The sequence below is a fragment of the Herpailurus yagouaroundi genome, unplaced genomic scaffold (genome assembly GCF_014898765.1).
Source record: "Herpailurus yagouaroundi ecotype Mexico unplaced genomic scaffold, PumYag 209, whole genome shotgun sequence".
In the NCBI taxonomy this organism is placed as follows: domain Eukaryota; kingdom Metazoa; phylum Chordata; class Mammalia; order Carnivora; family Felidae; genus Herpailurus; species Herpailurus yagouaroundi.
In genome coordinates this window covers 3,127,684-3,150,193 of record NW_024412440.1, presented here as the reverse complement: position 1 = coordinate 3,150,193, position 22,510 = coordinate 3,127,684, and the positions used below count along the sequence as shown (strand labels likewise).

At 34.0% G+C, this 22,510-nt stretch overlaps 1 protein-coding gene across 2 annotated transcripts in view; it reads left to right on the top strand.

Moving 5' to 3' along the window:
* The window catches only part of CDC73 (cell division cycle 73), a 131,829-nt gene extending 114,048 nt beyond the window's left edge, over positions 1 to 17,781 (top strand). Inside the window, exons 14-17 of one of the 2 annotated variants that reach the window (XM_040453593.1) lie at positions 2,610 to 2,771; positions 5,749 to 5,849; positions 11,182 to 11,323; positions 12,264 to 17,781. In XM_040453593.1, coding sequence (XP_040309527.1) covers positions 2,610 to 2,771; positions 5,749 to 5,849; positions 11,182 to 11,323; positions 12,264 to 12,300 — 442 coding nt within the window. In that variant the 3' untranslated portion in view covers positions 12,301 to 17,781. Of the gene's footprint in view, positions 1 to 2,609; positions 2,772 to 5,748; positions 5,850 to 10,714; positions 10,925 to 11,181; positions 11,324 to 12,263 lie in introns of those variants that run through there. The other variant, XM_040453594.1, reaches the window with a different exon arrangement.
* The last annotated feature ends 4,729 nt before the right edge of the window (positions 17,782 to 22,510 follow it).

The following is a 22,510-nucleotide window of genomic DNA, read 5'->3' as shown; positions in this document are numbered from 1 at the left end:
GACATCATAATATTTCTCCAAATTACATATATTCATCTACCATATCACATGTGCATTTCTGGTTGTATTTGTTAGAACACTTTAAATTGGAAGTGATAAATACCAATTTGTATTAGCTTTACCAAAAAATAACTTATTTGGCTCAACATGACTGAACAGTCCTGGCTTCTGACACAGTGCTGAAATGATATCATCAGGGGTTGGTCTTTCCATCTCTTGGGTTCTCCCCCCCACTTCAGGGTTGAAGATGACTATCAAAAACTCCAGGTTATCTAGCACAGTAGAAGGACAGTGCCTGTTTTCCAATAATTCCAGCAAAAATCCAGGATTAAGTCTCATTGGCCTGGCTTGGATAATGTGTTTATTTCTCAATTAGTTATTGTGGTCAGGGTGGTTAATTCCTGCTTTAGATTCAAGCAAGGGCCAATTTACAATTCAGAGATTTGATTTTCCTTGCAGTTGCCAGGGCGTTGATAAGAGCTAGGGGACAGGAAAAAGAGTGGGCAGTGGGTTTATTTCTAGTTTACCATTATACTGAACTTAACCCCTGAGAGTCCTACCTTTATGAAAGAAGGAACTTATGTTAGATTCCCTCCCTTGAGCAGAATTTGACCTTTATTTCCTATTCCAGGAACTGAGTGAAATAAAATAGCTTGAGCTTAATTAGTTTGCCAGCACCTTCCATGGACGGAAAAGTCTGCATTGTTATTCTAACTTTAAGTTTAGGAGAGTAGGTTAGAAGATCTATCCTTGTGTTAATACATGAGATCAAAGCTGAAAAGCATTTTGAAATACAGACACATTTTACTCTACAGAAGGCTGCTATCCTAAAGAAAGGCCTAGATATATTCAGAAATTAAAAATACTAGCGCATGTAAAAATTGTAGGCCATTAGTTGTAGGATGTTAAAGAACCATGTTAATACTCTGAACCTCAATAAAACTTTCATCAGCAAATAAGTGAACCTGGAAATGCTATGTAACTCCTTCCTTACGCTTTAGAAGTTGAATTAGGTGTTTAATAGACATTAAAGTTGGATATTATAAATCACTCGTGTGTGTGTGTATAGTAATTTATTAAAGTTTATAAGTAATTGTATACTTTTATAACATTTACAATTTCAAAAGCTAGAAAATAGATTCAGTATTATATTTAAAAATGTAAACATTTTAATACCATCTGGATAGAGAGGATTGAAATAAAGCATCTTTCACTTGCCAGTGAGACAACTTTGTTCTTTGTATCTGGAGCATAAACTTCAAGAGGGCAGGGATGGTGTTTTGTACAAGTATGTATATTGTGTAACTTAGCACAGTGTATTACTGTTCACTTAATACATTTTGTTGTAGCTTTATATTAAAACTGTTTCCAACCAGTGCATGTATATTAATTTTAACATGTTTAATGATTCAGAGTGTTAGTATTTGGCACTTCCTTTTTTGTTTTTTTAAAGATGTTTATTTTTGAGTACACACTCGAGTGGGGAAGGAGCAGAGAGAAGGGGATAGAGGATCCAAAAGCGGGCTCTGCACTGATAGCAGTTAGCCCAATGTGGGGCCCTAACTCATGAACCACAAGATCATGAACTGAGCCGAAGTCACCAACTGAGCCACCCAGGTGCTCCTATATTTGGTATTTTCTAAGTAGGCTTGATTTATAAATAAACTGAATCCATAGGGAGTAAAATGATTATCTGGAGGAAATTTTTAAATTTATGAAAATCTTAACTTTTCCATTAGATTTGGACATGGATATGAAAATAGCTCAGAAATGAAGTTTAGTTTATCACAGTCACCATCTACTAAAGACCTTCATGAGTATGAGACTAGTTTTACTAATGATGAATCCAGCATGTGATATTCAAAATTTTCAAAGGACTTTAATAAAATATGCTAATAGACTGTATTAGGAGTATGCAGCTAAAAAAAAAAAAACGACTGTTTTGAAATGCTTTGTGAACACCAACAATCTAGAGGTGGCAACAGCTCTGCAGATTGCTAAGTTATATTTGAAGATAATCTGTTGATGGTACAGTGGAGAATTGAATCACATGGTAGAGTTGGTAATTTACCAAATTACTAGCACTATTTACTAAGACAATTAGCATACACTTATTTAATTTCCTCCTTAAAAATTTGCAAAGCAACCCTGAAATTAGATGGCATTTTTCTAATTTTGCTTAGTCATAATCCATGAAAAGGGGTATTTTGTGAAGCTCTTGGATATACTAAGTCATGTATCTGGGAAGAAGCCACATCATCATCTTATTTCAAGTGACCTTTTGATTTATAATAGGATATCCTTCTAATAGCATTTGAAAAACCAAGGATTAGTATGGTCTTTTATGTAACTTTGGAGAATGCTAAGTGCTAGATGAAAGAACATAAATTGTGTGTGTCTCTGTGTGAGCCACCTTATGGACTAAGTGAGCTGAGTGCTATTTGGCATGGGAAGAAAGATTATACTCTCTACACATTGTAATCTGTACATGCAGAAGCAGGTTCATTTAAAAAAAAAAGAAAAAAGGTTTTAAAAATAATTTCTAACTTATTTTCCCATTTGTGTCCCACTGAATCATTTGACCTTTTTTCATCTCTGTTTTTTCAAAGATTTGTCCCATCAGATGAAAAGAAGAAACAAGGCTGCCAACGAGAAAATGAAACTTTAATACAGAGAAGAAAAGATCAGATGCAACCAGGGGGCACTGCAATTAGTGTCACAGTTCCTTATAGAGTAGTAGACCAGCCGCTTAAACTTATGCCTCAAGACTGGTAAGATTATTTCTATTTTATGTAGTCATTAATTTTTTTGTATAATTAAAAAGTATCAAGTTTTGTCATGAGTTCTAGATAGAAACTATCCCTGAAGACATTGTTAGTGTCTAACTTGGTCATTAATAATGTCCATGTTTTAGTAATACCTAAATAAATTTGTATTCTGGATAGCTAAACATTATTTTACTTCTAAGAAACACTGACTTCTGGAAAATTTAGTAAAAATTCTTAACACTGTTTATTTGTTCTGGATCAGCTTTTAGAACAAAACTTCCAAATAGACTAATGTTTTGAGAACCTATTGTTTTAGTTTTTTGTTTTGGAGAATTCACATTTTGGAGTAAGAAACAATAAGTGAAGAAATTGTTACTTTTATTATGAAGACTAATTTATTAATAAAAACAACATGATCACCCTACCCTGGTTTAGCTCTTTAATTGCATTAAAATGTTCTTTAAGGGGCGCCTGGGTGGCTCAGTCGGTTAAGCATCCAACTTCGGCTCAGGTCATGATCTCGCGGTCCGTGAGTTCAAGCCCCGCATCAGGCTCTGTGCTGACAGCTCAGAGCCTGGAGCCTGTTTCAAATTCTGTGTCTCCCTCTCTCTCTCACCCTCCCCCATTCATGCTGTCTCTCCCTGTCTCAAAAATAAATAAACGTTAAAAAATAAAAAAATAAAAATAAAAAAAATAAAAAAATTTAAAAAAATAAAAATAAAAAAAATAAAATGTTCTTTAATAAAATATTAAGGTATTTTTAACAGTGTCTATTAGCTCAGATACATGAATTATCTTACATTTTATTAATATAAGGTAGAGTAAAAACAGTCTTGAGAGTGCATCTCTGTGTGACGTAAGAGAATGCAACACATTGATGCATTAACTGAAATTTACCTTTGAGGTGCTTACCAGTCTTCACACATTAGGAAGTCAGGGCATTGAGAATATAAGTATGTTAAAAATGTATTATATGAAGTAAAATGAGAATGTCAGTTATCAAGTTTAAAACTTGTAAGAAAGTTATTCCATGTTAGTATTACATGTTTGCAGTCATTTGCAGAAAATGATAATACAGTGTGTACAAGTGCCATCTCACCGTGCTACAGAATAATGCTTGTATATATTAGCTAGGTCCCTAGTCATTGGTATCTTAACTTAGGAATATTTTCCTTATCTTTCTTCTTTCCTTCTCTGTTAATCCTTTCAAGAATTCACCAAGAATAGTATTTATATTATCCTGCTTACATGCTAACCCTGTGAAGCCCAGTAGGATCTAGGTGATGTCTCTCCAGCAAATTTCCTTTAGTTTGGGAGGTACCTTCTGCTTTCAACTATTGTATGGCTAAAGCTAGGTCATGAAATTAAGAGGTCATTTAATATCATTTGGCAATATGGGACATGTATTCCATGAAAGGAGATTTTTAATTTAAGATTTCATTTTAGCCTTAGAGATTTTGAGCAGGTTAGAATTTTAAGCTGTGGTTTTTCACAGTAACTTGAATTGTTGCTGTAGATCTTTTATCTGAATAGAAGGTAGCCCTGGTTTAATTCTTTGTTGGATGTGTAGAGTCTTCATCTAATGCAGTGGTTATTTAAAATGTGATCTTGGACCTCTGGGCATTCCTAAGACCATTTCAGGGAGTTGTAAGGTTAAAATGATTTCCATAATACTACTAAAATGGCTGTTCTCATGATTTATCAGTCCTCACCCAGGAACAGTAGCATAACCGGGGCACGGGATCAGCCATTCCCTCCCTTTCTTCTTCTCACTCCTCCTCTTCTTCCTTTCATTTCTCTTCTGCAAATGGACTGTCCATGCCCTTCTGTTTCCTCATCTGTAAAATAGGGTAATAATAGCACTCACCTCATTGGATTTTTTGGAAGATTCAGTGTATTAACATAGGTACTGTGTAAGGTGCTTAGAACAGCACTGGCACATAGTGAATGTTCATAATAAGTCTTATTAATGTTAACTGTTACTGTTTATTATGGTTTTGTTTCCACCTCTTTAGTTCTAGCATAAGCTGTTTATGACTGTTACACTTATTATAATTCCTCAATTTAATTAAATATTTTGTGAACTAATGAAATACGAGGGCCTAGAAAAAGATTTGTTCTTTTCAGAAAAATAAAGTCTAACAGTTAGAAAAACAAGGTTTTAGAAAAACTTGCATTTTTAGAAAAATGCTTATAGACTGGGCGCCTGGGTGGCTCAGTCGGTTGAGCATCCGACTACGGCTCAGGTCATGATCTCACGGTTTGTGAGTTTGAGCCCCGTGTCAGGCTCTGTGCTGACAGCTCAGAGCCTGGATCCTGCTTCGGACTCTGTGTCTCCCTTTCTCTCTGCTCCTCCCCTGCTCACACTCTGTCTCTTTCTCCTACAAAAATAAAAAAAATTAAAAAATTAAAAAAAAATTAGGGTGAGTGAAACAGTTGTAAAACAATTGGAAAAAATTTTAAGAAGTCTGATGGTTTTATACTCAAATTACTTTCCAAATACTCAGAAGAACTCAAAAATAAGGCCTTGGGGCTTCATAAAATGATTGGTGAGTTATTTATAATGTTTTTAATTAATGTAAAATATTTAAGATCTACTTGAATTAAATGATTTCCTTTTAAAACCTACTTTTTCAATTAATACATCCACCAGTGTTCCCTATTGCATTGAAAGAGTGGGCCTGTTAGTCTAGGAGAAGGGCAAATTAAAAGGTTAAAAAGATTGCATATAAGGATTGTGTATGTAATTATGTTTAAAAGACCCAGGTGCAGTGCATGAGACGTATAGCAATCATTAATGTATTTTAATGGTAACGTAATGAAGAGTTGTGGTAATGGACTTTGTTTGCCTCACAGATGTGTTGACAGGAGACTATATCACATGAATCATTGAGTCCTTTTCTTAAGGATTTACAGTAACCAAAGTTCATCTATGAGATACTGTCTCTCTATTCTAATCCTCCCCCGTTTCTATTTATAGGGATCGGGTTGTAGCAGTTTTTGTGCAGGGTCCTGCATGGCAGTTCAAAGGCTGGCCATGGCTTTTGCCTGATGGATCACCAGTTGACATATTTGCTAAAAGTAAGATTCTCTTTATTTTTACTTTTACTTTAAATATTCCTACATTTACCAATATAGAAATGCTCTTGCTTTATGGAAGAGAAAGCCATCTGTGGCTGTGCATATACGATGTGTGTATCAAAGGGTTCCTATTAATATATTTTAATTTTTAAGCACCTGTGAACTACTTTTTTTTTTTTTTTTGGACATTATTATTTTTTGTGTACTTCTATCTAAAAGTGAATTATCCCCTGAGTTAAATAGAATTACTTTAGGCCTTAAACTTCAAAAGCATTAATATTTTTGCACGTCCATATATTTTTATTAAAACTGATGACTAGTTTTAAAATGGGTTGACTTTTGCTAACAGTAGTGTATAGCTGTAATTTGAAGTGCCATATGATTTTTACCAGCTGTTTCCACTGTCTTGAATGATTGTAGCATGATTGACTTTTTCTTTTCATTCAACTCTAAATTCAAATATTCTCTCCTTTAGAGAATCCTTCTCTGGCCATCCTGGAAAGCCATTACCTTCTCCCAGTTACTCATTAAGCCCTTTTATTTTCATGATAGTACTTGCTGCTGTTTGGTATTATCTTGTTTTTATATCTTTATTTTCCGTCTTCCTGGTTATAATGGCAAGTTGCTTAGTGGGAGGAGCCTTTTCTGCCTTGTTTGCTCTTGTATTGTCAGCACAGAAGAGGGCGTGGCATAAAGGAAGCATTCAATAGATACCTGTTAAATGGATTTCATGTGGCTTCTATCTTTTGGTATATTAATATATCAGTATATACCAAATGTAGATTAATCTGGTCTATTTTTTTTGCTGGTAGAGATACTCCAATTATTATTTAATTCAAGTACCCAATTAAGTTAGTAACCACAGTAAAATTGTTTTTAAAAAGCCATTCTAATGAAACAAGTATGTTTATTAGAAGTAACAGCTTCAGTTATTATGAACGTAGAGTGTGCTACTGTAAAATCCAGCCTCTTTTAAAGCAGCCTCAGTTTTTGTTAGTGGTATCACCATTCTTCCAAGATAGAAACTACCCAAGCTTGAAAGATTTACTCATTTATTCTGTTCTGCCTTCATTCATTTTAATTAATTATTCTAATATTACTAATATTATGATAGCTTTTTATGTTATTTCTGAAGCTACAGAGTTGATAAATAGAAAGCTAAAGATAGAGAATGGGGATTTTAATGAAAGTAAAGTATCCATGAACACGAACATTTTACCTACTTGCTTGCCTGTTGAATAGTGTTTTAATAAAAAGAATGATTATGCCTTTGTAAATGCTGTCTAAATTTCATTTAGAATATAATGATGTTGTAGTAGTTTCGTTCGTATTGGTAGTCTTCTGAAATTTAGATAACTTGAGTCTTTTTTTTTTTTTAACAAAGTTACGATTTTCTTCCATGAATTATTCTTTTTAATCTTCCTTCTTTACTGAATCCTTTCTGTCAGTATTTACAGTGAAAGTAAATCCGACTCTTGATTTTGGGTCAGGTCATGATCCCAGGGTTGTGGAATCAAGCCCTATGTTAGGCTCCACACTGCACGTGGAACCTGCTTGGAATATATTCTCTTTCTCCCTCACCCCCACCCGTGTGAGTGTGTGTGTGCGCGCGCGCTCTCTCTCTCTCTCTCTCTCTCTCTCTCTCTCTCTCTCTCTCAAATAAAAAGAAAATGAAAGTACTCTTGCCTCTTCCCTCTTAAAATAAAACCCTTTCTCCTGATAAAATAAAACCCTTTCTCCTGACTTCAAAGCTCCTTTTCTTTTTCCTTTTATGAAATTTTGAAAGAAATGTCTCTACTAACTCATTTTCTATTCAGTTCTCAGTCCTCTGTTCAGCTTTCTTGTTCTCCACTAAACTGTTCTCACCAAACTTACCAGTGACCCAGATATTAGATTCCTTTGACCTCCTTATCAGACTTAAAACCTTCTTTTCCAAGGCTTATTACTCTTTTTTCAGACTCTAGCTACTTTCCCTCTGGCTTTCAACTACCTGTTAATATTTTGTTTCTCTTTTCCTTTAAGTATAGATACTCTCTCAAGGAGATCTGATAGCTTTCAATTATCATCTATATCCCTCCCCTTATTCTAAGGTTTCTAGCTTATATTCTGGGCCTGTATATCTCAGTAATTACCAGATAACTCCTCTGTGAGGTCCTGTTGGTATGTCAGACTCCGCTTGTTCCATATGGAATCGTCTTGTTCTCTCCCTCATTCCCAAACTGTTTCTTTTCCTCATTTAGTTTTCTTTAGTAATTTGCCTAAGCTAGAAACTTAGGAGTATTATTATCTCTTAGCTTTTAGTTGATCTCCTTGTTTTTACTCTTGCCTTTTCTAGGTTTTCACCCTTTGCCCCATAACACACTTAGAAAATGGTAACATCTATATAGCATAGCGGAAAACTGAGGGTTTTAACAGGAGCATCTATATGGGCCATGGTAAAAGCTTGTACTATTTTTCTTCATATTGCATAATAGTAAAATCCAAAATTTTTCAGAAGATATTAAGTATTGACTTGTATAAAATGGGCAAATAAAATCTTTTAAACGTTACAAGAAGTTTGAGCTTACAACTGCATATAGCTTTTTAAAAATATTTTTATGTTTGAGGTAGCTACATATATTTGTTGATCAAGATTTTTAAATGATGATTTCTTCAAATTTTTGCTGGTTATCATTGAGAAAAAGTTTTCATTAATCTTCTAGATTATGTTGCCCCTTTGTCATCTGATGTGCCATCTTTGTACCTACTAAATATTATTCAAGAGCATTTTGTCTATTTCTTTTGTTTCTTTGTTCCTGTAAAGTAATGTTGACAAGATTCATGCAGTTTGTAAAAAATGAACAATTCTGAATTGTGTGAAATACTTTGCTTCAGTACTCATTGTGCTACCAGTTAGAAGACTGGCTTTCTTATAAAAGAACTTCATTTGTTCTATTTTTTGCTGAGATTTGTAAACTAAAAGTCTTTTTCTGAATCAGAAAGATGTTTTGTATAATGTCTTGGTGTAAGTTTGCTTGCCTTCACAGCTTCATGCCAATAAAATTTTTGTATAATGAGAGAAGCCTTATGCTTTCTTATTTGTGACTTAGACTTTTTAGACTCTAATGTTTCACCATTAATTTTAAAAGTTATCTATTCTGGTGGAATAAATACTGTATAAACTAAATCTATTGAAAGTAGGGAGTGGAGTACTGTATGCTTTTATAGATTTAGATAAATCATTTTTAAAAATATATTTTTAAGAATGATTTAAGGTAGGGGCGCTTGGGTGGCTTGGTCAGTTAACTGTCCAACTCTTCATCTCTAGCTCAGGTCATGATCTTACAGTTCGTGAGATCGAGCCCTGCATCAGGTTCTGTGCCTCCCTTCTCTCTCCTTCTCTCTCTCTCTCAAAAAAAAAAAAGAGAGAGAGAGAGAGAGAATGAGTTAAAACAAATCATACTGAGAAAATTAGAAAAGTGAAACATGTAGTAAGGAAAATAGGAAGTATTGAAACTGTTGACTTCATTTAATTTAAAAATTTTCTAAATTAAAAAATTTTTACACATATAAATATTTTGAAAATGGGTTTTTTGAAGCTATAATGTGTAGCCCCTTTAATGAATCAGTTTAATTCATTAAATTGAATTAAACTCAAAATGAATGATGTGTTTGGTGAGGGGACCTTTAATTGGAAAAGCAAATAGTTTAGAAGTAATGTTTAAGTGTTTCTGTTTGTGAGCACAAATGATTCATTTTGGATTTGCATCAAGAATTACACTTCGATTCATTGTTAACATCCAAAGCCAGTAGGCTAGCAAGCAATGTGGAATAAACAGTCCATAACGTAGCTATCAAAAAAATGAACGAAGTCAATCATTTTTCTCTTTAGAGACCCCTAATACTAGATGATGATGATGGTAACAATCATATCTTATATACAAAAAAAAAAAAAAATTAATGGAAAGAAAAGCTAACTCTTACGTGTGTACCTGTAAAACAGAAGCTTCACTGATGGTAAACTGATTGCAGATACAAAAGTAAGATTCAACCGGATGATCAGGGAGAGAGATTCAAAGTCAGTATTTTATGGTCCATTTGTTAACCTTTTGTAGGATACACCAGCTGGGAGGATTTGCCCGCTAGAGTCTTTTATTCACCCGACACTAGAATTAACTGTTAACAACGAAAATCAGATAATTTCATCTTCTTGCTTTAATCACTTTCTAGTGGTTTACTTCTTGCTTTAATCACTTTCTAGTGGTTTACTATCACATTTGGAACAAATTCAGATTTTTTTTTACCATAGCCAAATTTTACAGTATAGGACATTGTCTACAGAAGAAGTTATTCTTGTTTATAGGGTGTGTGCCAAGCTTGCTTTCATTTCAGAGCCCTTTACCACTGTTCTTATGCCTGAAATCCTCTTCTTGATCTTTGCTAGACTTGCTTTTTATATCATTTAATTATCTCCTTCTAGGTAACTTTCCAAATTTTTCTTTTTCCCTTTTCATCATTTCTTACCAAGTCCCATTCGTTCTCACTCCCTAATTATTTCTTGAATCTTTCTCTTGCCAGGCACGTACCTTCTCCCTAGTTGAGCAAATCTCTTTCTTCTCTAGATTGTTAAATTGTATCAATAGTCGCTGCTAAACACTTTGCAGTGATTCTCCATATCTCTTAGATGAAAATCCAAACTCTTTAATATGGCCTACAAGGCCATTATTGTTCTGAATCTGGGGTCTTACCTTTTGCTCATTCTTTACATTACTTTGTATGATGCAGTTCCATTAAATTTCTTTAGTTCCTAGATGAAACTGTTTTCTCTTTGAGCATGTTGATGCTAAACAAAAGTCATTTTCTGTGTTTGCTTAATTCTTACTCAGCCTTTAGGTCTTACGTTAGATATCATTACCTACGCAAGACTTTCTGAACTCCATGGTCTGGGTAAGATACTCTTTTATGTTTCTGTGGTACACTCCTAACTTTATCATACTGTATTTGAATAGTTTTTTTCTTGTTATTATCCTTCACAAGACCATATGCATTTTATTAGCCTCATAATATGCATTATTCCTCATTTCAGTCCCAGTGACCCAATCCTTGGTAGGTATTTGTTGAATGTTTTTGAGGATACCACAGTACTTAGTAGAATCTATTTCAAAAGTCTCTTTGGTTATAATGTAGCTTCATCTGGTTGAAGAAAGATTGTTTTTTTTTTTTAAAGTTTTTGTTTTCTTTTGAAAAAAGTTTTTTTCTTAATGTCTATATTGGGGTGTTTTATTCTTTTATAAAATATTTTTTATAATTTTGATCGCAGTTTGAATTAAAAATATTATTTCCCCCCATACAGTTAAAGCCTTCCATCTCAAATATGATGAAGTTCGTCTAGATCCAAACGTTCAGAAATGGGATGTAACAGTATTAGAACTCAGCTATCACAAACGTCATTTGGATAGACCAGTTTTCTTACGGTTCTGGGAAACATTGGATAGGTAATTCTGATCCTAAAATTCATGTACTTCTGCTTTATTATAGTAATTTTCCTTTCTCCTCAGTTAGATTTTAAGCTCTTTAAAATTGTATACATATCCCCCAGTTTCCTTTTTTGAACATTGTATGATGCTGATCTCTAGTAGATATTAATAAATATCTTTGTTGTACTGATTTTAGAAATAGATGGAGAAAGGGCTTATAAGCTTGTTAGAACAGTAAACTCTGAGTCAGAAGACCTAGATTTTAGTCCTGATTTTATGATCTGGCTGTAATGAACTGTGTGACCTTTTTGAACCTTGTGTTCTATCTATCCCAGGGGCTTGGATTTATATGATTCCCTGCAGGGTTTTTTGTTGTTTGTTTGTTTGTTTGTTTTGTTTTTTTGCCAGCATCAAAAGGTCTCTGACTGGATTTGAGTTAAGGGTAGCCTGTGAAAGGAATTCAGGTTTTGAATTTATTTTAATTACTGTTATAAACAGAATTCTTAAAGTCCTTTTACAGTAACATCAGTTTTGTAATTGGAAAATTTAAGAACAGCCTTATGATCACAGTACCATTGAATTTATTCTCGTGGTGCTCTTTAAAATCTGTCACTTTCTTGGTGTAAGTCTCTTGCTGAATATTAAGGGTTTTCTAAAGTCAGAGGTTACTGAGGTAACCCAGTGATTATAATTGATAATATATTAAAAAAAAACATTTATTATTCTAGCCAGAAGCTCTGACTATAGAATTTAATAAGAGGAATGTTTCTTCTGGCTTCAGAAGTTCTTATTCTGTATTCCCAAAGTATAGTATCAGGCTTCCAGTTTTTTAGAAAACAAAGCATCCTGTTCACTTTTGAATTTTAAGTTTAAAAAAAAAAAGTCAACTTATTTTTACATTTCTGAAAATTCTAAAATTCCTATAATCATTATAACCTATTATAATATTATTTTCCAGGTACATGGTAAAGCATAAATCCCACTTGAGATTCTGAATTTTACTTGGTTTCCCTTTTTCTGGAGATCTGGATTAAGAAGCATGGATATACCTTGACCTAAAGACTGAGACTCAAGCTTTATGAATTTATCAAGAACTTACAAATGAAGAAGGTCACAGATCCATCTTTTATAAGACCTTATTTGATGCTTTATGCTTCAAAGGGATGATGCTTGTCATCCATATAAGCAAACTTTTTGGCTTACAACTATTTTTTTAATATTAGCCTTCTAGTCTGTAACGGAAATTGTATATTTTGATAGAAGTTTTTTCTCCATTGGTTAAATTAGCATTACTTAAAATTTGTTTCTTTAGAAAATAAATGCAGGTTATAAATGTGTGTATATTTAGAGGTTATAAGGCTCTCTAAGCCATCTTCTGATTTTTCATTGCTCTATAATTCCTTTTATTGAAAATAGTATGCTATGAATGGAATCAAATTTTAGTCTCTGGAACTTCCAAAACTAGCAAAGGGATGTGACTATTTTGAATGAATCAGAATGTCAACCTGTATGTATACTATACCTATACTTATTCTTTATTTAAAAAAGAATAATGAAAAATCAAGAACAATTCTTCAGCTTTGGTTGAACTGTTCGGCCTTTTCAAGACTTCTTTACTTACAATGAATACATTGAATGAATGTACATTCTTCTTTCTCACTGACTTTGGTGATTTTAAAACTTAGAATGATATATTTCTATCTGTGCTATCTTTCCACTTGAAAAATCTCAGAAGACAGATTAAAAACATGATAGGCTGTAGTACTTTTTGTTTTGGGAGCCAGAGTATGTTTGGGGGAAAGAAATGTATTAGTCCTACTACAATGTAACTTTAACTTTCTTATCTTTCTCATAAGTTCACCTTTGAATCTTACTTTGTATGTATGGTATAGGTTTTGAGTCTTCTGTTTCTAGGCATGTTGATCTTGGAGTTCTTATCTTCCATTATCCCTAAATATTGATAACTCTCCCAGACACCAAAGAACACATTTGCTTAATTAAGTGTCTGAACAGAAACAAGATAAAAACACTGGTATTTTTATGTGCGTATTCAATATCGTATAAAATATAAAACCTATATTTTAACTTAGTAAAATATTTTACTACTTCTCTAGAGTGTTGCATCCAAGGTACAATGAATGAGCATTTTCCTTGAGTCTTGATTTCACCTTTTATTACTTAAAAGCAACTGGAGCCTCTACTCCCCTAAAGAGTTTTCGCCATTAGGATTGTTGCTGATTGTTCATCTTGTGTCATTTTTTTTCTCCATTTTTTTTCCCCAGTGATCTCTCTTAAATGAACATTTTTTTAGTAAACATTTAGCTCCTTCTTATGTTATGCTGACATTACCTAGCTTCATTTTGAAATTTAATGCTATCATAAGAATGAGAAGCACTTATTTATTTTTAAAGTAATCACAGAAGTCCATACCAATAGTGGATAGAAAAAAGTATTTATTCATGTGGAATTCACTATGTTCTTAAGAAAAGCAGTCAGCATTTTAAATTATTAGATTATAGGATATTTATAAGGTTTGAACAGATTCTACCCCCTTCCTTTCTGTGCACCTCTCTTCTTGAAAACAAAAGAACTCAAATTTGTTCACTTTAGACTTTCTCATCATATAAACTGTTTTCAAAATGAATTAATGTACTGTATAAACTTTCTCCATGATGAAATCGTCAAAGACTAGAATCTGTACTATTTTAATGTAAGATTACTTGTTAAGACTACTACAAGTGGACGAGAACTACCTTTCTATAAAAATTTTTAGTATTTATACTTATGTCATATATGAAATTTACTTGATACAGAGTGTGGTTAAAATTGGGAACATCTACTTTAAACAGGGTTTATTTTTCTATCTTGAATTTGCCTTATGTATATTCAAAGGCTTCTGGAAATACTGTAAAGGAACATTAGGAAAAGTACAAATATGCTATGCTGTATGTATTTTAAAATCAAACCCTTAGTATGTACTTAATTTTCTTTTTCTTTTTTCAGCAGTTCAGTCCCTCATTTAGGTCCATGTAATTAGTGTAATAGTCATTAATTCCAAAACAATTTTTTTTCAGCCAGTCATTATTCGTTATCTCATGACTCCCAAGTCCTACAGCAGCACCTATCACTGTGCCTTGCACATAATAGGCGTTCAGTAAATATTTATATGCATGAATTAATGAACTTTTCAGTGTGACTGATTTATTACAAAAAGTACTTTGACTAGGTCTTGGAGTTTGAAATACAGAAATACAGGGAATGAAGAGGTACACATAGATGTTTAATGGAAATGAGGTATACATTAATGACCTTGACTTACCATAAGTTACTGTTAACTGGAGACACCCTTGCTTGTCCCATTGGTAAAAGAAAACTTCCATTTCTTTATTCATAGGACACTTTTCTGAGTCAGGTAACATTAAGAAACTTGTAGGTTTCAGTCAGTTAATTGTTCAACCTTGACTGCACGTTAGAATCACTTGGGGGACCTTTTAAATATTTATTGCCTGATTCCTGATTCTGATTTAATTTGTGCTGAGACCTGATCATCAGTATCTTTAAAAAGTTGTTTAGGTAATTTCATGTTCAGAAAGGATTGAGAATCACTGATTTAATTTGTTGTTGAAAACAATGCCAGTATTAAATGTCGTATTTCCTCATCTCCCGCCTTCCCTCCCTCCCTCCCTTCCATCCCTCCTTCTCTCCCTTCTTTCCTTCTCCCTGCTTTCCTTCTTTCGTTCTTTCTTTCCTGCTTTTACTTTTCCTCTTGGTGGCCACCCTTTGCACTAGACTGACCCCCTTATTGATGGTATTGGCCTGTAGTTCCACATAACAAATTCAAGTCTTATTTATTTAATATAGGAGTATTTTGCTGTTTAATATTTAAACAATGTTTAATATATTGCATTATAAACTAGTATTATAGTTTATGATTTGTTTCCCATGTGTCCTTATCCTTATTTTTTTTTTTTAACAGCAGCATGATAACAATCCATACAGAAATAACTAGTTCATAATGAGGAAAATTTCATAATAATTTTTAAGGTAGAAGAAAGTAAAGGATTAATTTCTTATCTGCCATGCAGAATTAGTTTGCTTATGAAAGGAAAGAGGCATACTTTTTAATTGGTCTGCACAGAAAAGTAAATTATTCATTTAAATAAAATTCATTATCAAACATTGAAGGAAATATTTTTCCAAAATAAAAATTTTTGTGACTCCTAACAAAGTTAAAGTGATACATTGTTCTTTTTTGGAGGGTGGGGAGGGAGTATTTAGTTTCCATATTTCTTACTATATAACAATTCCATTTTATTGGTATTAACAGTAGAAAATGATGATAGGATACACATTATGTGGCCAGAAATAAAATGCCACTTTGTCAGATAACAATTATCTGAGTCTTAGTTGTTGAACTAATTAGTTTATAAAACTTTTTGAGACCAACAGTGTATTTTATAAATATTATAAAAGCTGACCAAAATTAAAACATGAAAAATAAATTTGATTACATGAGCCTTAAATATTACTTGACTGAATTTTTATTCACTTGGATTTGATAGTCAACTGGTTACCCTAACCATAGTAAATTAACTTTAGAAATAAAAAAGTAAAAATCACTGAATTTGACTTAAGAACTGGATTAGGAGTTTTGAAATGTCATGTCCTGTATGTTCTGGCCTATCCATTGCCACATTTGGCTGTATAGTGATGCCAGCATGGTTTCTATCTGTATATGTTGGAATGATAACCAAGGAAAAATTGGAAATGTATAATAGGTGTATAAAAATTATATTTAGTAAATGCATAATATGCAATAATACTTTCAGGTCATTCATCTTTTGGGGCTTATATGTATTATTTTAGGTAGTGTTTATTAGAGTGATCTTGAGAGTTATATATAAATGTATGCCATTTAAATGAGTAAAGCTAAGGAGATTAATTTTATTGCCAAAATTCAAAAAGTGAAGTGATGCTATGTCAAATTTAGGTGGGTGATGTATCTCTCTGAGAGTTTTGTTTGCTACTGAATTCCATTTCTATCCAGTTTAAGTTTGCTAAAAGCTACTTAACCTCCAAGTTTGGTTATATAGTGCTTTATATATAATGTAGTTCATTTACATGGTATAGGCACTATAAATGATTGTTTACCCCCCAGTTTGTATATTTCTCATGCAAAGTGGGTTCTTCAGTGGAACTTAAATTTAGGCCCTGTGACCTGATTAAATGTTCTACTCATTCTTACTCCATTTCAGTGGATTTTTAAGTTTCAACTTGTAAATAAGTTTTGGGTATATTCCCACCCCCACTTCTTCATCCTTCCAACCAAAAACACATTCAACCAAGAATACAGAAACTGTATTGTGTTGTAGGATATGGATGATGACAGTCTTTTCAAAAAGGGATTTAGGAGATTTTTCAGGCATTGTATTTGTTTTGAAAATAAACGTAATGGAAGTTTTCACTTTGAAAACTAAAGAGTTAAGTACATTTACAGTCTTCTGTTAATGTGTTAAATAATGGAGAGAATCACAATTCTTCCTAAAAGTAACAAGCTACATGCTCTAATGAGCTTAGTTTGGTTATGGTCCAACTTACCAAGTCCTTATTGTTAGAATGTTATTTACCAGCATACACTCTTAAGTCTATTATCTTTCAGCAGTTTGGGCACCCTGATTTTAACATTTTGTAGTTTGAAAACAAACTGCACTCCGCATATAATCAAATCATTAACAACATCATGGTATTATTGGTGGTGCCAGTAATAATGTTTAACTCTTTTGCAACAAAATTCCTTTAATGAAGTGTTTAATGGGCCCTATTCAAACTTAATTTCCATTCAGTTCATAAGTGCCTACTAAATATGTATTTTATCCTGCTCTTCTGTTCATTTGATCATCTGCTTTTAGGCAGATGAGCATTCACATAACTAAAATAGATACAGCAGGAGTTGTAAATGCTGTTGGATTTTTTAAGGCTCAAAGGTGCTAGTATATAAGAGCACATTGCCAAATAAGCTTTTTTTCTTCTCATTTTCTAAAACAGTTTCCATTTATTTTTAATTAATGATCAGTGTTTATGGTGAGTTGGAAAACATCCTCTTAATTTCCTTCAGTGACCATTAAAAAAAAACATTAAAAAAGCAGCTCTAGAGAAGGCTATGGTGTTGAGTCTGTCATAATTATTTGTAGATACTTTATCATAGAACTATAGTTTATAATTCACCGTCATCTAGAGAATATTGATTTATATTACATGACTAATGTAAATAGGGCTCAGGCCACATAAGACCGAAGACATCAGAGGTTTAGTTAATCACATTTGAATATTTTATTGCGCTGTGATTGATTTGCCAAAAAAAATCCAAATGGAAACACATTGGGTTATACAGCATTGACTATGATAAAATATGATAATGTATACTCACAGAACTTGCCTTCATGGAGTTTAACATGTTAAAAATGTAAATATGGTAATGGCATCAATTTCTCTTTTTAAAATTGTTAAATAATGATGTGTTTTTCTTTAAAATGGAATAGTTTGAAATTTTATCAAGTTGGTGTATGTAATGGTTGGGGAAGATCAAATGGGCTTGCTCATGGCATATTCAGTCATGACATAACTAATGTTTATGGTCATTTTGACTGTAAAGCAGTTTTAAAGTATTTGTATTTTTATTTACATGTTTTTATTTCATAATGCACCACTGAGTACAAAAAAGGAAGTGTAAGGGTTACTGATGATGAAATAAAGTGAGGGTGTTAATGTAGATTAAAGCAAGTTGATGTAGGAATTTGAGGAGAAAGAAGAAATTATATGGGAACTCACAACTCCATGGGGAAAAAAATACATGGTAAGAATTGGGCAGTGATGTATCTTTTGGGGGATTGGTCATAAATTTAAATGAAACGAGGCAAACTGTGGTGTGATTTTTTTTTTTTTTTTCCAGCAGCATTTAGGTACTTGATTCCAGGTGTAGAAAAAGCAAATAGATTTTTAACTTTTGATAGAAGTAGAAACAGACCAGGGAGGTGAAGATATTCACAAAGGTGGTGATTATAGTACCAGAACATGGAATCTAAGCTCTTCAAGAGATAAATGATGGAGAGGAAGTGGTGGATTGTATGAAAGTGGTGCTGACCCACGAACTGAAACCTTCAGTGAAATGAAGCTAAAAGTGAGCCTAAAAGACAAGAAGGTGAGAAGATTGGGTGTGTGAAATCAGGATTTCAGATGTGATCTGATATTGATGAGGAAAAGTCAAAACCTTGGAAGTGACTGAGATAGAAGAAGGGCTCTTTGAGGTGGGGAGTCAAAGATCTGAGGCCATGATTACTCATATGAATGTTGAAGTAACTGAGAACTACAAGAAATAAAGGTGGCAGGGAAGATAGCCACAGGCTAGTGACTCAGCTTGATAGCAACAGGAAAATTCTAACTAGATAGCATGAACTTTAAAGGATCCATGCTCAAAACAAAAATCTTTGGCTTTGTTATCAAGAGATGAGTGAAAGTACATTTAGATATTTTTAGATTTTTTTTAAAGGTATGGATCATCATTTCAATGCCCCCCTCTAACGTGCTTTTTTAAATAAAATTCTGTACTTGTTCCATTAGGACAGGTTATGAGGGCTTTTACTATACTAAGTGTAAATCCTCCTTTTTGACAATAATAGCCTTTCTACCTTCTCTGAGTCTCGTTTTCTCCAATTTGCTCCCACATCAGGCTAGTTCTTGTATTCTTTGCCTCTTCTGTAGCCCAATAATAACTGAAAGTGGGGAAAAGTCTTTGTTGGAAGACCTGAGCACTGCTCTGTTCTGAGGTTTCATAATGAGCCCAAACTGAGGTCTCTCCTAGTTGTGTGTGCATCTTACTACTAAGGAAGAACACCTTGAATGGTTCCCATAGTGGGTTCAGGGTGCTGGAAAAAAGGAATACTTGGAAATGTGGGAAATTGGAAAGGGTTTTTCATTGACTTTTCTGTGGACATCTTATTTCCTCAGTTTGTTTTGTTCTAGATTTTGGATGAGAATTCTTAAAATGTTGCAAGCTTTTTCCCCCCTATACTGGGGTGGGCTAGATGTTATTTTGAGCCTAATCTAAATCTTACCTGAATTTCTTTCTTTGGTTTCCTTCTAACATGAAGTGGTATATATTTTCTTGTTTGGTGGCTGATGGCTTTATGGCTTTTCCTTTTTTCTCAATCCCCTATCAATTCTTTAGCTGTTAAGTATGATCGAGCTATGATCCCACTTGACTTCACTGTCTTCACCCAGAAGTGACCTTACCTATTTTTGGTGGAGGAAACAGAAGCCATGGACTTCTTAGTACTTTATCTCACAAACTTGTATGCATATAATAAGCATCCTTTCTTTCATTCCTCCTATTACAGTGATTTAAATGTCCTGTCACCCATCAAGGACTTGTCTATTCATATGTTCTCCTACAGCCTTCCCCGCTGTCATGAGTATTGCTCTGTTATAGTTTTCCCTCTAGCTTGTGTCTTCATCCTGTCACCCTCTACTTCTACCTTTCCACCCACATTTAAACTGGGTTGCACCTTACATCTTAAACAGGGTTCTACGGAGTATGTGAGTGCCTCCCAAAGATCTGTGGGCTCAGATGTATCACAGGTGTGGTACTAGGAAGACTACCTTCAGAGTACCTGCTGAGCTGCTGCGTGGTAGGCTCTCAGTTCCTGTTTGTATGGGTACTGGCATCTTTCTGGTTAATATATCCTTAGCCCACAGAAGTAGAGATAACTGGCTTGCTTGTATTGCTCACAGGTTTATTGCCACTCGTACTGTCCCACAGTTTGACTTGTGCAAAAGGGCAAATGAGTAGACAAAGGAAAATAGTAAAGAAGTCTACAGAAAAATAGGATATTCAGAAGTGGGTGGTGGTGAAAAAGAATTGCTGGTGGAGATGGATAACAGCTTTAATTTTGAGAAAGCACATGAGGAAGTTCAATCAGTGTGAAATAAACTTTCTATAAATTAAAACAACAAAAACCCAATGCATTAAATGTAGTAGAAAAAGAGGGAAATGGCCACTCCTGAGGACCAAATTAGAGGCCTGGATGGAATATGTGCAGTAGTAGTTACCTCTAGAAACACAAGGCCCAAAGACCTGAAGATTGTAATAAAAATGAAAACACCTTGAAGAAAAGTTTGGATATTTAATGTGAATAAGTAAAGAACCGTGAGGAAGAAAGAAAGGAAACAGACTTAGGAAAACAGTTCATAGATACTAGAGGAAAATTTCCCTGGTTTGAAAGAGCTCTCATTCTGGAGGCTCCCTGTAACATGGAGGGAAGGGGGAGGACACTTAGGCAGACATTTCATTCAAATATTTATGGTCTACTTCATGTCAATGATACTATTTTAGTCACTGGAAGTCAGGGTAAACAATTTTGAGCCATGCCCTCATTGAATAGGAAGAGGTAGATAATAAAATGAATGTGTCAGATGTGAATAAGTGATAGAGAAAAAAGTGAAGTAGAGTGACTAGACAGTGCTGGGATAAGGCAGAGGCAAGTTACAGTGTTTTATTGGGTGGTTGGAGGCAAGGTGATGTTTGAACAGCAATTTGAAGGAAGTGAGGGAGCCAACCTCGTAAATATCTGCGGCGAAAATAAGGAACAAGAAGTTTAAAAGTCCTAAAATCGTGAGTCCACCTGGGTGGCTCAGTTGGTTAAGTGTCCGACTTAGGTCATGATCTCGTGGTTCCTGAGTTTGAGCCTGCATCGGGCTGTGTGCTGATAGCTCAGAGCCTGGAGTCTGCTTCCCATTCTGTGTTTTCCTCTGTCTCTGCCCCTCCCGCCTTGAGCTCACACTCTCGCTCTCTCAAAAATAAATAAACATTAAATTTTTTTTTAAAAATCCTAAGGTAGTATCATATCTGCAACTCAGAGACTGGCAAGGAGGCCACTTGGGCAGAGATGAGGCAGCAAGAACAGTTAAGAGGTGAGTGCAGAGTGGGAGCTGGAAACAAGATTATGTAGGACTTTGTAGGCTACTGTAAAGCTCTTAGCTTTTATTCGTTGGTACATAGGGGAAGCATTGGAGAGTTTTTGAGCAGAAGAAGAGTGACCTCATTGTGACCTTAGGTTTTAAGAAGCATAATGCTCTTAGAGAATAGACTATGTGGTAGTAAAGGCAGAGGCTGGGAGATCAGATCATTGGATATTACAGTAATTTAGATAAATGATTAGGGCTTGGGCCAGTGTGGTTACTGGGGAGGAGTGACAAATGGTCAGATTCTGGAAATATTTTGCAAGTAGATGGATTGGGTGTGATGTGTGATAATAGAGCCAACAAAAAGGTTTTTTTGTTTTGGGTTTTTGCCTAAATAACTGGAAGGATGTAGTTTTCTGCTTACTCTGATAAGAAAGTTTATGTAAAGGTCATATTTGGGGATGGTATTAGCTAAGGGAAACTGGAGTTTTGAGGAATGTTGAGTTTGAGATGCTCATTAGACATGCAGGAAGAGATAATTCAAATTCTTTAATTTCAGGGTAAAGAGAGGACTTCATAAAGGAACAAAAAAAGAAAAACACATCTCCAGGCTTTAAAGAAAGACTACAAATAAATGTTTCCCAAGTGAGACCATTTATCTTGAGGATATGCAAAGATCCAAAGAGTATATCTCCCAAGTAACCTCGGTTGAGGAACAGGGACATTAGAACTTTTAAGAACTTCAAACAAATGACGAATTAAAGATCTGTGTTCTGTGATAGAGTGGGAATTTGAAATGTTAAGTGGTAAGTAAGAGTTCCTCAAGTGGGAAAGACATACTACCTGGAAAATCTCACATCAGTAACTACAGATATTAAGCTATTTCAGCAAAGATGTGGGGGCTGAGCTGAGCAGGGAGTAAAGAGTGAGCACCCTAAATTTCTCATCCCTGATGAGAAAAATGATTTCATGGAAGATGACCAACACTTGTTCTTGCAACTAATCAGAAGTTCTATATTTTTGACAAATAGCTTTCTAAAACCCACTTAAAGCACTTTGGAATATTTAGGATGAAAAAAACAAACTTGTTTTAAGGTTTTGGAGATTTTTAAATAGGTCAGGAAATTATTTGCAAGTTGTGAAATTGTGAAGGTATGAACGTTTTGATAGGTATATTTATGTTTTCAATGCAAAAGCACAAAATAAATATCTCCAATAACCATTTTTAAAATGTTCTTTCCATAGCAC